Source organism: Pelobates fuscus, chromosome 9 (genome assembly GCF_036172605.1).
Source record: "Pelobates fuscus isolate aPelFus1 chromosome 9, aPelFus1.pri, whole genome shotgun sequence".
Classification (NCBI taxonomy): Eukaryota; Metazoa; Chordata; class Amphibia; order Anura; family Pelobatidae; genus Pelobates; species Pelobates fuscus.
In genome coordinates this window covers 24,792,146-24,809,343 of record NC_086325.1, presented here as the reverse complement: position 1 = coordinate 24,809,343, position 17,198 = coordinate 24,792,146, and the positions used below count along the sequence as shown (strand labels likewise).

The window sequence follows — 17,198 nt, the reverse complement described above, 5'->3', positions numbered from 1 at the left end:
ACCGCAGCATCCTCTTCGCTGGAGGCGGAAGTGCCGTGTGGGGAGGTTGTGAGTGTTTCCGGTGTGGAAGGTCAGCGGTCTACACGCTTTGTGCTGCAGTCTGAACGGTAATTAGTGATGTCAGTGACCGTGGCCCCCAGTACGCGCTCCGGAGGGGCCCCTTTACACCCGCGGGTACACTGTGTACTGAGGGCAGCCCTGGGGGGGTATTACACCCATACACAGCCAGTGAGGCCCAGTGTGAGCCCTGCCTGGCCCTATAGGGACCGGTTATACCCCACACACACCCTGTATATGGTAAATAACTCCTCATGACCCAGTGTGAGCCCTGCCTGGCCCTATAGGGGCCGGTTATACCCCCCCCCCACACCCTGTATATGGTAAATAACTCCTCATGGCCCAGTGTGAGCCCTGCCTGTCCCTATAGGGGCTGGTTATACCCCACACACCCTGTATATGGTAAATAACTCCTCATGGCCCAGTGTGAGCCCTGCCTGGCCCTATAGGGGCTGGTTATACCCCACACACCCTGTATATGGTAAATAACTCCTCATGGCCCAGTGTGAGCCCTGCCTGGCCCTATAGGGGCCGGTTATACCCCACACACACCCTGTATATGGTAAATAACTCCTCATGGCCCAGTGTGAGCCCTGCCTGGCCCTATAGGGGCCGGTTATACCCCCCACACACCCTGTATATGGTAAATAACTCCTCATGGCCCAGTGTGAGCTCTGCCTGGCCCTATAGGGGCTGGTTATACCCACACACCCTGTATATGGTAAATAACTCCTCATGGCCCATTGTGAGCTCTGCCTGGCACTATAGGGGCTGGTTATACCCCACACACCCTGTATATGGTAAATAACTCCTCATGGCCCAGTGTGAGCCCTGCCTGGCCCTATAGGGGCCGGTTATACCCCACACACACCCTGTATATGGTAAATAACTCCTCATGGCCCACTGTGAGCCCTGCCTGTCCCTATAGGGGCCAGTTATACCCCCCACACACCCTGTATATGGTAAATAACTCCTCATGGCCCAGTGTGAGCTCTGCCTGTTTATATAGGGGCCGGTTATACCCCCCACACACTGTATATGGTAAATAACTCCTCATGGCCCAGTGTGAGCCCTGCCTGGCCCTATAGGGGCCGGTTATACCCCCCACACACCCTGTATATGGTAAATAACTCCTCATGGCCCGTTGTGAGCTCTGCCTGGCCCTATAGGGGCTGGTTATACCCCACACACCCTGTATATGGTAAATAACTCCTCATGGCCCAGTGTGAGCCCTGCCTGGCCCTATAGGGGCCGGTTATACCCACACACCCTGTATATGGTAAATAACTCCTCATGGCCCGTTGTGAGCTCTGCCTGGCACTATAGGGGCTGGTTATACCCCACACACCCTGTATATGGTAAATAACTCCTCATGGCCCAGTGTGAGCCCTGCCTGGCCCTATAGGGGCCGGTTATACCCCACACACCCTGTATATGGTAAATAACTCCTCATGGCCCAGTGTGAGCCCTGCCTGTCCCTATAGGGGCCAGTTATACCCCCCACACACCCTGTATATGGTAAATAACTCCTCATGGCCCAGTGTGAGCTCTGCCTGTTTATATAGGGGCCGGTTATACCCCCCACACACTGTATATGGTAAATAACTCCTCATGGCCCAGTGTGAGCCCTGCCTGGCCCTATAGGGGCCGGTTATACCCCACACACACCCTGTATATGGTAAATAACTCCTCATGGCCCAGTGTGAGTTCTGCCTGTCCCTATAGGGGCCAGTTATACCCCCCACACACCCTGTATATGGTAAATAACTCCTCATGGCCCAGTGTGAGCTCTGCCTGTTTATATAGGGGCCGGTTATACCCCCCACACACTGTATATGGTAAATAACTCCTCATGGCCCAGTGTGAGCCCTGCCTGGCCCTATAGGGGCCGGTTATACCCCCCACACACCCTGTATATGGTAAATAACTCCTCATGGCCCGTTGTGAGCTCTGCCTGGCCCTATAGGGGCTGGTTATACCCCACACACCCTGTATATGGTAAATAACTCCTCATGGCCCAGTGTGAGCCCTGCCTGGCCCTATAGGGGCCGGTTATACCCCACACACCCTGTATATGGTAAATAACTCCTCATGGCCCAGTGTGAGCCCTGCCTGTCCCTATAGGGGCCAGTTATACCCCCCACACACCCTGTATATGGTAAATAACTCCTCATGGCCCAGTGTGAGCTCTGCCTGTCTCTATAGGGGCCGGTTATACCCCACACACACCCTGTATATGGTAAATAACTCCTCATGGCCCGGTGTGAGCTCTGCCTGGCCCTATAGGGGCCGTTTATACCCCACACACCCTGTATGTGGTAAATAACTCCTCATGGCCCAGTGTGAGCCCTGCCTAGCCCTATAGGGGCCGGTTATACCACACACATCTTCATGGCCCCCACCCGACGCTCAGGGTGGGGGAGGGGGGGGAGGACAATAGGTCCGCCTCCCCCCCTTATTGTAATTTATGTAATTTTTTTTTCTACAGTGAGCAGCCACAGGCTGCTCACTGTTTAGTAGACATGCCCCTACTCGCGGTATAGCGAGTAGGGGCATTCGGGATATTTTAATCTCCCTTGTGCTATCATGGGGGTCATATTGACCCCCATAGAGTGAGGGGGACCTGGGGGGCTTATGAAGTGGTGGGGAGCACTGCTCCCTGACACTTCTATTTTTTTTATATTACAAGGAGGGAGCTGCGTGCCGGTAGCTCCCTCCTTGTAATAAACTGAACGAACAAACGAACACTGATACAGTGTTTGTTTGTTCGTCTGATTTTTCTATTGAAATTCCCGTTCGCATGTCCAGGTGTTTCACTGGGCATGTGCGGGAATCTCAGTGCTATCTAGTGTGGGCAGATGACGTGTCCCACAGGGACTTCACCTACCCACACAAAGATGGCGGCGCCCTGAATATAGATCGGGGCAGAAGATAAAGATTAATAAATGGGTAATCTGGGGGGCTTAGGGGTATTTGGGGGTGACTAGGGGGTCAATTGGATGTAGTGGAGGCGGGAGGGGGGTTAAAAAAAAAAAGAACGGGATTCGGCATGACAGTGCCGCTTTAACCACTTGACACAAGTAACAGGAATTGATTGGAAGGTTTTGTTCCCATAGCACAAATATGAAAACAAAGTTAGGAGCTTTTAAAAAAAAATTTTTTTTTAAACTAACAAAGCTTTATATTCAACAACATAAATAACACATCTTAAAGGAACAATATAGGGTCAGGAACACAAACCTGTATTTCTGACCCTATGTTGTTAAAACCACCATCTAGCCCCCCTGACGCCAACTTGCCTCCCTAAATAAATAAAATCCTACTTGTATTAAGATCTTCAGCTGCTGGCTCTGCCCCTGACCTGCCTGCTGTGTGCTCACCTCATCAGAGGTGGTGGTCTGAGCCAATCACAATGCTTCCCCATAGGATTGACTGAGATTGTCAAGGAGGCAGAGCCAGCACAAATCAAACACAGCCCTGGCCAATCAGCATCTCCTTATAGATGGGAACTGAATCAATGCATCTATATGAGGAAAGTTCAGTGTCTGCATGCAGAGGGTGGAGACACTGAATGGCAGTGCTGCTCAGTGTGCAGCACTGCCCCAGGAAGCGCATCTAGTAGCCATCTGAGGAGTGGCCAGTGGAGTTCTCCCTAGGCCAGGGGTAGGCAACCTTCTAGCAGCACTGTGCCGATATAGGATTGTGATGTCCCGTAGCGTGCCGATCCTCAGGCTCGTCGCTACCAGGCAAGCTAACCAAGCAATTGCTTTGGGTCCTGAGCTGGCCTGGGCCCCCAAGCAGGGCCGGCGCTTCCTATAAGGCTGCAGCCACCTGAGCGCTCTATAGAGAGCCTCAGGCGGCTGCAGCACTGCCTCTCTCGTCACCTCCCCTTCCCTGTAGCGTGGCCGAGCTCCTCTTCCTCCTGTCAGGTACCACGCGGTACAGGAGATTCAGTTTCCTGTTCCCGGCCGGACTGACAGGAAGTGCACCCTGAGCTCGGCCACGCTACAGGGAAGGGGAGGTGAGAAGAACGGAGGGAGAGGGGGGGAGTAAAAAGAACATAGGCGGGGGAGTAAGAAGGACACGGGGGAGGGGAGTAAGAAGGACACGGGGGAGGGGAGTAAGAAGGACACGGGGGAGGGGAGTAAGAAGGACACGGGGGAGGGGAGTAAGAAGGACACGGGGAGGGGAGTAAGAAGGACACGGGGAGGGGAGTAAAAAGGACACGGGGAGGGGAGTAAAAAGGACACGGGGAGGGGAGTAAGAAGGACACAGGGGGAGGGGAATAAGAAGGACACAGGGGGAGGGGAATAAGAAGGACACAGGGGGAGGGGAATAAGAAGGACACAGGGGGAGGGGAATAAGAAGGACACAGGGAGGGTGGGAGGGGAGTAAGTAAGAAGTAGTAAGAAGAACATGGGGGGAGTAGTAAGAAGAACATGGGGAGGGGGGAGGAGTAAGAAGAACATGGGGACAGAAAGAAGAACATAGGGAGGGGGGAAGGAGTAAGAAGAACACGGGGGTGAGGAGATAAGGAGAACACAGGGAGGGGGAGGTGAGGAGAAGGGGAGATTAGGAGAACACAGGGAGGGGGATGGTGAGGAGAAGGGGAGATTAAGAGAACACAGGGAGGGGGTGAGGAGAAGGGGAGATTAGGAGAACACAGGGAGGGGGTGAGGAGAAGGGGAGATGAGGAGAACACGGGGGGTGAGGAGATGAGGAGAACACAGGGAGGGGGGTGAGAAGGGGAGATGAGGAGAACACAGGGAGGGGGGTGAGAAGGGGAGATGAGGAGAACACAGGGGGGGTGAGGAGAAGGGGAGATTATGAGAACACAGGGGGGGGTGAGGAGAAGGGGAGATTATGAGAACACAGGGGGGGTGAGGAGAAGGGGAGATGAGGAGAACACAGGGAGAGGGGGTGAGGAGAAGGGGAGATGAGGAGAACACAGGGGGGGTGAGGAAAAGGGGAGATGAGAACACGGGGGTGAGGAGAAGAGGAGAACACAGGGAGGAGGGTGGAGAAGGGGAGGTGAGGAGAAGGGGAGATGAGGAGAACACAGGGAATTTTCAATTGTTGAAAATGTTCAAGTTTTATGCACATTATATGCAACAGCAGTATTTGCACTGTAAACCTTTTTTATTTATATAAAGTGTGGGTGACCTTAAACTGTATGGCTATGCTGTGGTTCCTGTAGGCTTTGCGTGGGGGGGGGGGGAGGCAGGGCACCATGTCCATTTTGCTTGGGGCCCCCATATTCCTTCAAACGGCCCTGCCGATCCTATTTTTTTAAATTGAGGTGTGTATGCTGCCGTATTCTGCTTGTGTTATTTATACTGTACTTGCGCGTATATGAGCTATTATATTGTATATGTTCATTAGTAGTTTATGGTATCGTGTATGATACATATGAATGTGGGCTGTGTATGAGGGCTGCTTGTGGAATTGTGTGTAGATGGATATGTCACATTGTGTGTTAGGTAGTGTATGGGGGCTGTTTGGGGGTTTGCATGTGAGAGGCTGCATGTGGGATTGTGTGCATGTATGTAGATTGTTAGTGGTGTTGCGTTTGTGGGGATTGTGTGTATGTTTGTGTGGGGGCTGTTCGTATTATTTGTATGAGGGGAGGCTTATTCTGCAGGTCTGTGTATATCTAGCAGTGTGGGTGGCTTCCCTGGGTTCCAGTGGGGACCAGCCTGGGCAGGTACAAGTCAAGGACAGGAGCTGCAACATCAGTGTGGGCTGCTCTACTACAGTGTGGATTCCTATTCACAAGTGCTGGGAGGAACTGATCTGAGATTACTACCTCTATGTGCTGCAATGCATAAATTGAGGATTGTCCTTCACTACCTCTTTGTATTAGCAGATATCTGAAGTTTCACTGAGACTCCTGATAGGCCAGACCCTGTTTGGCTCTAGCAGCCTTGAGTGCCGTGGAAAGACACCTCGAGTGCCGTGCATGGCACTAGTGCCGTAGGTTGCCTACCCCTGCCCTAGGCTGTAATGTAAACACTGCCTTTTCTTTGAAAATACAGTGTTTACAGCAAAAAGCCTGAAGGGAATGATTATACTCACCAGAACAAATACAATAAGCTGTAGTTGTGACTATAGTTTCCCTTTAAGCTGAACCCTCTCACAACATGTGGTTGACATAGGCAACACAGACACTAGTGTCCCTTTAAATTTACACATAAAGATATATTTTGCCATGACACAACAGATGGTTTATGCCATGTATCAGGTTTTTTTTTTTCACTTGGCTTTTTGTGGCCATGAACATGCCTTGAATTTTTAGAATTAAAAATCCAATGGTCAACAGCCTTTGCAGGATCAACTCCTTCACTGACTGTTCATTTTATGGTTATGGTTTGCAGGTATCAAACACTGCCGTGTAACATTCACTATTCCTCTGGGTCAGAAATTACTCTTCCAGATATTTAAGACCATGCTGAATCAAATTGTATTTTTCATGCTGGATCGAAGAAAATGCAGAGCTCATGCAACTGTATGCTTTGATCCAGTCTTTTAAAGCGCCACTTTCACCATCCAGGGAATTTGCTGAATTTGCAAAGATACCCGACGGTGACATCACCGCTAAAGGTCCAGTGACCGGGCGGGACAGGGAAGGCTGAAATGTACTTACCTGAACTTGTCCGTTGTGGTCGTGACCATCTTGATCCAGCAGTGAAATTCCAACACTACAATACTCAAAACGAGTATTTCATAAATATTCTATCTTTATGAAATTCTTATAATGTTTTTGTTTTGGTGGGGTGGAGGGAGGTGTGTCAGTGCTGCTTTAATTAATGTCCCAGTGATCAATGTCTCCTTGTGCTGTTTTGCAACATCTTTAACGGAGTTTAACAATGAAATAGTGTTTTACACATGCAACACATTTGTGCTAAAAAAAGAAGCTATTTCCTTTGAAATAAAAGTGAGATGTTATTAATAATTTCAAGGTAGTAAAACCATTTTTTTTTCCTACCATGTGCAACTGCAGAAGCACTGTCTTTTTCTGAAGCAGTTATGGTGCATTGGCGAACGTGCAGAGCCCTGGCATAGCATAAGTAGTGAATGTATCTAACTGGCAAAACAATATCACATATCTGTTTAATTAAATTTAGATCAGACAGTTCACAATGTGTGTGTTTTTTTTAAACTGTAATGGTAATTGTTTTGTCCGTTAACGTGCTAAATAAAACTAATACTAGTCTCCTACATTTGCAGTGTTGATCTGGAGTGCTCTGTCAGTGTAGTCAGTCTGTCACAGAACATTCTTTGAGTATATATAAACAGGCACACCCTGTCACCAGCAACTTTCCAAACAAGGACTTTATACAATTGTTACACCCAATCTTATAAGTGAAATAAGGCACTGATAAGCTGCCATTTCTCTTTCATCTACTTTTTTCGAAAAAAAAAATCATTCCTACTTTTTGCTCACATGTATTAAGATATATTTGAATATAAGTTGTAAAATGTAATTTGAGCTTTAGCACTACTAAGTGAAATCTGACTTAAAGCAGTATATGGTACATGCACCACCATGTATGCCATTACAGGAACACTATAGTATATGAAATACATGTATCCCACTGCGACGCCAGCTGTTAGGGGAACTTAATGAGCAAGTGTGTATTAGGCGCTTCCCCGTTGGAAAACATTGACTCAATGAGGGACATTCAATACATACATTTTAATTCTGCATTTCTGTTCCATGCATTATCGAAAACCAGCTTGCAATAGCTGCAAATCTCCTTTCTGCTGCCTTTGCAAGCTCTTCCCTTCTAACTTTTCCCAGATTTCTGTGGCTGTCCAATCCCAGACTTCCCAATGCAGCTCAATGAGTAGTCTTTACAAGGCAGGTGCTCTGAGCTATTGCTGCCTCTTGAGTTTGGCTCCACTAAGCTAAATAAACCAGGAAGTAACACGACCTGTTGTCTGATTGACAGGTGGGGGGCTAACTAGGTTAATTTATAGAAGTGTAGAATTCTATTGAAATCTCTACTTTTGTAAAATGAAAATGAGGACACACTCTTAATACATAAAGCTTTTCAGCAAGCTTAGTCTTGAAATTATGTAATAAAAATTCTTTGTTCTTAAAGTTACTAATTTGCAGCAAATCTCAATGCTCTGAGTCCACAAAGCTCCTCTAGATCTGTCTTTTCTAGTCCTCTCAACGGCTGTGACAATCAGAGGGACAAAGAGAGGAGGCAGAGCTGTCAGGTGCTGGGGGACCAACTTTGGAGTTAAACCATTTGGAAATGGCTTAACACCTAAAACCTTGCCCAGGCCTTCATTCCCCTATAACAACAAGTTGTTTTTTTTGTTATGGGGGTAGGGGTGTTACTTTAACAAAATAACATTACTGGCATACATCAGCACCAAAATGGATAACAATGGTGGTGGGAGCGGTTGTTGTTGTTTTCTTTTCTGTTGACTGAACAATTTTATCTTTACGTGCAGATGGCAGAACAACTACAAGAAAAGTTACAGGCTGAGGTCACAAAATACCAGCAGCTACAAAAAGGTACTTTATAATACTACCTTCCGCTGTCATAACTACTTGAATTATTCTTTATTGGCCATCTGTAAACCTTTAGCTATCAATATATCCCGTTTTGTACATGGACTGTGCCCTTCACTAATATTGGCACCCTTGGTAAATATGAGCAAACATGGCTGTAAAATATTGTCTTCTGCTCAGTCAAATGAAAACACAACACAAGTTTTAAAAAATATATATATATATAATTGTTATTTGTGGCAAAATTATTGGCACCCTTTTAGTCAATACTTTGTGCTGCCTCTCTTTTCCAAGATAACGGCTGTGAGTCTTCTTCTATAATACCTGATGAGGTTGTAGGATACATAGCAAGGGATCTGAGACCATTCCTTCATACTGTATCTCTCCAGATCCTTCATTTTTCAAGGTTGATGCTAGTTGATTCCTCCTCAGTTCACCCCTAGGTTTTCTATGGGGTTCCTTGATTTTGGGATCAGTAAATCATTTCTGTGATAATTTTGATGTACGTTTCGGATCATTGTCCAGCTGGAAGATCCAACTATGGCCCATTTTAAGCTTTCGGGCAGAGGCAGACAGGTTTTCATTTAATATCTGTTGGTTTTTGATAGTCCATGATGTCACGTATCCTAATAAATTGTCCAGGTCCACTGGCAGAAAAACATTTCCAGAACATTAAAGAGCCACCACTGTGGGTTTTAGGTACTTTTCCATATGGCTCTACCTCTCTGTGTGCTCCAAATCAACCTCTGACCGAAGAACCCAATCCGTAGTAGTTCCAGTAGTGTCTGGCAAAGCCTCAGATTCTACTGGAGGAGACGTAAGATTGTAGTTTTGGAGGCTTTTTGACCACAAGACACAATTAACTTCTGCAATTCTCCAGCTGTGATCCTTGGAGATTTTGTTGGCCAATTGAACCATCCTCTTCACAGTGGGTTTAGACAATATAGACACATCCTCTTCCAGGTTGACTTATAACATTTTTAGTTGACTGCAACTTCTTAATTTTTGCCCTGATGGTGGAAATTGGCATTTGCCATTCTTTAATTTTCTTATAGCAACTTTCCATTGTTTTAAAGGGTTTTTTTTTTTTTTAAACATTCTTTAGTTATGTTCAAATTTCATGTGAAAAGTTACAGAAATTGAGACAAATAGAGCAGTATACGGGTGTAAAGAGAACCAAAGTGACCATTGTCATCTACATTTGATGCGCATTTGTCACATTACAGATTAATTGTATATGGATGACGTGACAGTCGTCAGTAAATTCAGAGGTTAAAAAAACTTTTTGACACACATCACAGCTATATTCCTTGGACTTGCGCATTGTGATGAAGGACTAAAAGAATTTGATGTTACCTCATATTTATACACCTGTGAAACAGGAAGTCAGGATTGAACTAATTCCTTTAGTCTCCCAGGTGTAATAAAAATGTAAATACCAATTGGAATATACTTCAAATATATTTTCTCATAAGAATTCATAGTGGTGCCAATATATAGTTAACAAAGATTTTTTTATATATAAATTGTTTGATATCCACGAGAGCAGAATATTTTTGTGTATTGTTTTTAAAAAAAGATCAAAAAGTTAAACAATAAAGACAATTTTTCACAGTCGCCTTTCTTTACCAAGGGTGCCAATATTAGTGGAGGGCACTATACATATGGTGAAATGTTATCATTTAAAGTACATTTTATTGTATGCCATTTTGTGTGTTTCATTTTATAATGCCCGTTTTTACTTACTTTTGCTCCAAATGGGCTTTATCGCTATTCCTCTTTGGTCAGAAACACCACCCATTTTTTAAGACCATGCACAATTTAAACACCTGAACGTGGCCCAGAATGCATCACTCACATGCCCAGCAGATGATAAGATTCATGAATATGCTCTTAGTTACCTGCATGGACAAACAGAGGACCTAAAGGTAGCTGCTCCCATGGATCAACAGTGAGACAGGAGACACACACTGAAAAGAACCACTTGCTTATATATGTGCCTTATTAATTCTATTATGTGATCTATTGAGTAATAATAATAATACATGTTAGTTCACTTTAAGGAAACCCAAAATACTAAACGCTTGTTAAAGCACTGAACTTCCCACTCCATCACTGATCTTAACAGCTTTTGTGGCCTGTGTGGCTTTTGCAGAGTCCACAAGGATTACTGAAGCTTTGCGGTGACCGTCCTCACATTGCTTAACTTAATATCCTTTTTGCCAATGTGTAGATCATACATCATCCTCACATTATCTGTTAATATCTACACACTGATTGGTCAATCACCCTGTGAATGTTCACCTTTAACATTTCATTTCTAACACTTTGATTGCTGCAGCTATTAGAAATCACGTTAAAGCAGCTGGAAAAAGCAGTTACATTCAATGGAATCCATCCATCAACCCTCCTACTACCCTTTCGTTTCTAAAGTTAAAAATGAGAATAATTTCAGAATTCACCATCTTTATTAATATCTGTCCGGTAAGCTGACCGATGCTTTCTCACTCTGTTTCCAGATATCAGTAGCAGTATGGCAACCAGGCAGAAGCTGGAAGCACAACTTACTGAGAACAATATTGTGAATGAGGTTAGTGTAACGAAAGTGCAATAAGATGCATATTGGAGACCGGTTTCTGTGCCAGTGCTGGTTTCCCATTTACTGAAATCCTTCAGATGTCACAGATGCACTATTTATGTCATGCTGTGTAATCAAGGCTTCACTCAGATATAAGCATGTACTTTATAAACAAGTATGTGGGATATATCCGAGCTATAAATAAGATTAGTACAGACTAGTACGAAACAACCCAATACCAATCCTATTACCCTTATTAAAGTACCAGTCCAACATTGGAATGAGAACCTTAAAAATGTATCATTCACAACATTATTAAATCCCTATAAGGATGAAACAAAAACACATGTAAAAAAAAACACAGTGCCAGAAAAATGTGATAAAGTGAAAAAATAAATAAAACTGGACATGCAGATGGATCCTATATAGATAGTCACAATGATCTCCCAGCTTGGAAATAGACTAGAAAGCAGGTGAACGTAACCTGATACCATGTTGCAAAAATGCCAACAATTTGAAAGCTGCTAGGAAAGTCTGATATAATATCTAATATTTAACAATAATTGTAGATAAACCTAGTAACATATAGAATGTGACGGCAGATAAGAACAATACTTTCATTAGTCCCTGGCCTTATCTTATAGTTAGGATAGCCTTATGCCTATCCCACGCATGCTTAAACTCCCTCACTGTGTTAACCTCTACCACTTCAGCTGGAGGGCTATTCCACGCATCCACTACCCTCTCAGTAAAGTAATACTTCCTGATATTATTTTTAAACCTTTGCCCCTCCTATTTAAGACTATGTCCTCTTGTTGTGGTAGTTTTTCTTCTTTTAAATATAGTCTCTTCCTTTACTGTGTTGATTCCCTTTATGTATTTAAATGTTTCTATCATATCCCCCCTGTCTCGTCTTTCCTCCAAGCTATAAAGAATAAAGAATAGCAGACTGATCCTAAGGCAGTGTAATGGATCATAGGTAGACATTGTAGCGTAAAGAAGGCACTGTATGGTATTACCCAGTGACTCTCTTATTAATCAGCTTATCTAATCATTATGAAACCATGAAAAGGAAATTGGAATATATGGGGTAATCCAAAGCAGTAACAGACGGGAAACCAACAATTCAATATGAAATTGCCCCTAGTATAATATCCCTTGTGGTCAAGTGCTGAGAGACAATATTATAATATATAGATGATAGAAAAGTATGCAGACCTAAATTGGTCCACTCAAGTGAAGGAACAGGTAGTCCCATATAGGATCCACCCCGAAGATACAGAGATTAGCCAATAGTATAGAAAAGATAGCAAAAGAAAATCTGTAAATAACTGCTTCAGGGTAACCCCTCATAAACTAGATATAGCCAGTGTGAAATAAGCTAAACACTGCTGCTTCAAGGCAGCCCATCATCTAGCTAAAATAGCCGATACTAACTCATCTACTACTGCCTAAAAATAGAAACTGCCTATTTGCCCAGGGAGATCGTTAAGATTTATAGTAATAGCAAGTTACTAAGGCATGCAAAAGCTGTCCAAGTATTAAAAACTACCAGGGGAGCATCTGCTCGATGCGCATTTTGGCACTTTTATATGCGCCTTTTTTTCTTGCAAATAGGCAGTAGTCGATGAGTTCGGATCGGCTATTTTAGGTAGATGATAGGATGCCTTGAAGCAGATATGGGACTACTTGTTCCATTACTTTGAGTGGACCAATTTAGGTCTGCATACTTGTCTACCATCTATATATTATTATATTGGCTCTCAGCACTTGACCACAAGGGATATTATACTAGGGGCAATGGGATGTTATACTAGGGGCAATTTCATATTCAATTGTTATGGTTTCTCAGCCTGGGGTTTACTGTTTGGATTACCCCATATATTCCAATTTCCTTTTCTTTCTATGGTTTCTTAACGATTAGTTAAGCTGATTAATAAGAGAGTCACTGGTTAACGACCATACAGAGCCTTCTTTACTCTACAATGTATGCCTATGATCCATTACGCTGCCTTAGGATCAGTCTGCTATTCTGTATCTACATTTATTGTTATATATTAGATACTATATCAGACCTTCCTAGCCCCTACCTAGCAGCTCATAAGACTGGGTGCTTTCAATTTGTAGGCATTTTTGCAACATGGTATCGGGTTACGTTCACCTGCTTTCTAGTCTATTTCCAAGCTGGGAGATCATTCTGACTATATAGGATCCATCGGCTTGTCCAATTTTATTTATTTTCTATGTTTTCATTTTATCACTTTTTTCTAGCAGAGTTTTTTTTTTTTTTTTATCATCCTTATAGGGATTTAATAAAGTTGTGAATGATACATTTTAAAGGTTCTCATTCCAATGTTGGACTGGTACTTTAATAAGGGTAATAGGATTGGTATTGGGCTTGTCTTTCACTAGTCTGTACTAATCTTCTTATTGATTTCTATGTTGGGTTATGCCCTAATTACCCCACAACCATTACAGACTCTTTCATCGTGTTTGTATATTTATTGTATCCGAGCTATAAGTCTACCATAGAGGCACCTATGCTATTTCGGGGCTTTTTTTTTTTCCGCTAAGGACTAGACTGATAATTATGAAAGTAATGACTTTTATGACATTGGCTTGGAAACCCCATTCATTCATCAACTGTGATGTAATAGAAAATACATTTTTCGCAACACCTTTCATTAATCTCGTCCCACAGTCAGAGGGGTCTCTACAGCACTATGAAAGACACTGCTTCTACAGTTACACATGTACTGCAGAAAGTTGCCTTGCGTCTGGTTATAATATATCTGTTTCAACCACTAGGGACCCACTGCGATAATATGGAGAATCAATATTGGGTCCTGATATAAGATTTCTTTCTGGATGGCACATATTTGTATTCCTAAGAGCAATCTGCCCTTATACTAGAATACAATTTCTAATCTTATTTTTACTGAAATATCATAATACAGGGTTTTTACGTGTTCTCTTCAGCCGTTCAGACCCTGCATGGCTTCATGTTGATCTTCCATGGCAAGCCACGGGTAGAAGCTCTTATGGGACTTTTTCCCAGGGTTATTGACGAATTGATAAATGAATTGCAAACTTTGGTCCAAAATAGTCATACTTCAAGAATAGTTCAGGAATGCTCTCAATTCTACTATTTTGGCCCAAATCTAGCAGTTTTCTTGCCTCTAGATCAATGAATGGCTTCAATGGCAAACCAAAAAGTCTCTGCAGTCACCGCTATTATGAATGGTACGAGTGCCTGTACGTTCAGAGGATGATAAAGTTTAACCATTTTTTTTTTAGCTCCTCTGCCTCAGGAATTTAATTTGTGCTGAGGTAAGCTTAAACAGCCGAGTTTTCATTTCTGCAGGATCCATGGTACTTATATTGGTCTCAAGACTCTTGATGAGTGTCCCAACACTCCCTACGTACTGATCCTCATTATTGTCTTCTAAATATACTTACCTGTTATGTACCCATTAAAGGACCACTAGAGTGCCCTGAGGGTGCCTCCACCCTCAGGGACCCACTCCCGCCGGGCTTTGGGGGGAGGAAGGGGTTAAACTTACCTCTTTCTCCAGCGCCGGGTGGGGAGCTTTCCTCCTCCTCTCCTTCTTCATCGGCTGAATGCGCATGCGCGGCAGGAGCCGCGCTCGCATTCAGCCGGTCGCATAGGAAAGCATTTACAATGCTTTCCTATGGACGCTTGCGTGCTCTCACTGTGATTTTCACAGTGAGAAGCACGCAAGCGCCTCTAGCGGCTGTCAGTGAGACAGCCACTAGAGGTTTAGGAGGCTGGATTAACCCTCAGTATAAACATAGCAGTTTCTCTGAAACTGCTATGTTTATAAAAAAAAAAAGGGTTAATCCTAGAGGGACCTGGCACCCAGACCACCTCATTAAGCTGAAGTGGTCTGGGTGCCTAGAGTGGTCCTTTAAGTAGATTTTATAATCCTAATGCGGCACAGTTGTGGTTTCACAGTTTCAAGTTTAGCCCCCGCTGGGCCTGCCCACCTTAGTATTAATAATAAGCAAGCATTTTAGAGTCTGTTCTTGTTATAGATGTAACCATTACTCAACTCAATGGTACTCATTTTATGAACCTGTTAAAAGGCTGTTGACAGTGATCAGCATTAGATGATAAGATAGTTAACGGAAGCTCCTGCTTAGGAACTTCATCTGTCATGTATTAGTAGTGGAGGCAGGGAGCGACGCCTGGCAGGCCTTTAGTAAGAAGCCAAACCATTTAACTCCTTACAATGGGGATGGGTAAATGCTGCACATGCCTGGTTACTCCCCCTTGTTTATCTACGAGAAGCATAGTATTGGACCAGAAACCACCTAGATGGGTGACCTTAGAAGAGGATGAGCAGCTGTCAGACAGAACACTGGATAAAAGGGGAGTAAAATTCTATTTATTTCTTTAATGGAAGAGATCCATTCATTTAGCGTCAGTGGAGATATGATTTAGCCAAGCTTTCAACAAGTGGACCTGGCAAAGTTTCAATGAACCAAGTGTGACTTGATTACAATACAAAGTCATTGTTGTAGTATAGAAACGTTCCTATATAAGAAACATAAGTGCCTTTCTACAGAATTGTTATGCAGACTGCTGCTCTCTCTTTTTTGCTTTAGCAAGGGACCTATGTTTAAAGTATTGTGTATTTACATTGGTAATGCAGTAATGTAGAAATCAGCTTTAAATACACATTAATAAACACAGATAACTTGTTTATCCCTATAGGAGCTGGCTCTGTTGGATGACAGTAATACCATCTATAAACTTATTGGACCAGTATTGGTTAAGCAGGATCGGGAAGAAGCAAAATCCACTGTGACTAAGAGACTGCAGTATATAAATGGAGAGATGTGAGTACATTTGTATAAACTTAGGAGTGTAAAGAGTATATGAAGTTGGGGAATATGTAAGGTGTGTGTGTGGCCACAGTTAAATATATCAAACATATTCACTAAGGTGTGAGTTGTTTGGAATTCAAGATGGATTTCAAATTTTAGGACACAATTGTGAGAATTCTCCAGTTCAGCTATTTTAGCTAAAAATATGAAATTAACTTTCCCCTACCACTCTACTCTAGTGAATAACCCTGTCTATCTACAGCATATCTACGAAATGTGTGTAATATATGTGTATATTACGGCGTAGATATGTGTGGCTGCTCTCTCCCTCAGTGGTGTGTGTGTGTGTACAGTAGGTCTTTGATGAGAACTTAATAACTGTTCATCTCTTCCTCTGTTCTAGAAAGAGACACGAGACTCTAATGAAGGACATGGAGCAGCGCTCAGAGCAGCACAGAGCTACTCTTACTAAGCTTCAGCAGGAATACCAACGAGCGCAAGGCAAGGCCCCTGTAAAAGCTTGAGGAACCACAATTAACCAAGCCCCACTTTCTGTCAGACCTATTGTGTCCTGGAGGAGACAGGCCTTGCTATTAAACTTTAATTATCTTCATCAAGGAGCACTGGACCTGTCCTTTATAAAACCAACTGGGAGCCATTTTGCCCCATTGTCAGGGCAGAGACTGGGTGCAGTTATTGTAGATAAATGTACCAGAATGGAAAAACCCAATAAAATGGCCACTCCAGCTTTGTGTCTACATCCAGTTGTTTACTTGTACTTGTACTTGTGTTACTTCATGGAGCCTATGCCGTGTGAATATCTACTTGGCAGATGGACAATACACTTGCATACAGCAAAATACGTGTGCTCTCATATATACAGATTATTTGTATTTGTCAACATTTGCTGGTGATTTGTACGCATGTCAATCAAGCTTTTACGATGGTGAACATGTAATGTTTGCTATTAGTTTAATTGGTTAGTGTTCCAGTAAGCGATGTGTGTCAATTGAGCATCTCTTATCTTGCTATACCTAGTTGGCCTTGGCTCAACCTCCTCTGCTATCTCCTTAATACTATTTCTAGGTCTTTGGATCTGTGTCACTCCTCTACAATGCTCTGAACGTGCCTTTTATTCTGCCCCTAGTTCCTACAATGCCTCCTTAACCTTCACGAGTCTGCTTT

The 17,198-nt window shown here is 43.5% G+C and overlaps 1 protein-coding gene across 1 annotated transcript; it reads left to right on the top strand.

Annotated features, from left to right (window-relative positions):
- Nucleotides 1–16,773, top strand: PFDN6 (prefoldin subunit 6). The gene is made up of 5 exons (XM_063433288.1): nt 1–107; nt 8,524–8,587; nt 11,104–11,174; nt 15,901–16,025; nt 16,417–16,773. Exons 2-5 carry the CDS (start codon nt 8,524–8,526, stop codon nt 16,535–16,537), a joined length of 381 nt encoding a protein of 126 aa, XP_063289358.1. The 5' UTR covers nt 1–107; the 3' UTR covers nt 16,538–16,773.
- Nucleotides 16,774–17,198: the final 425 nt, after the last annotated feature.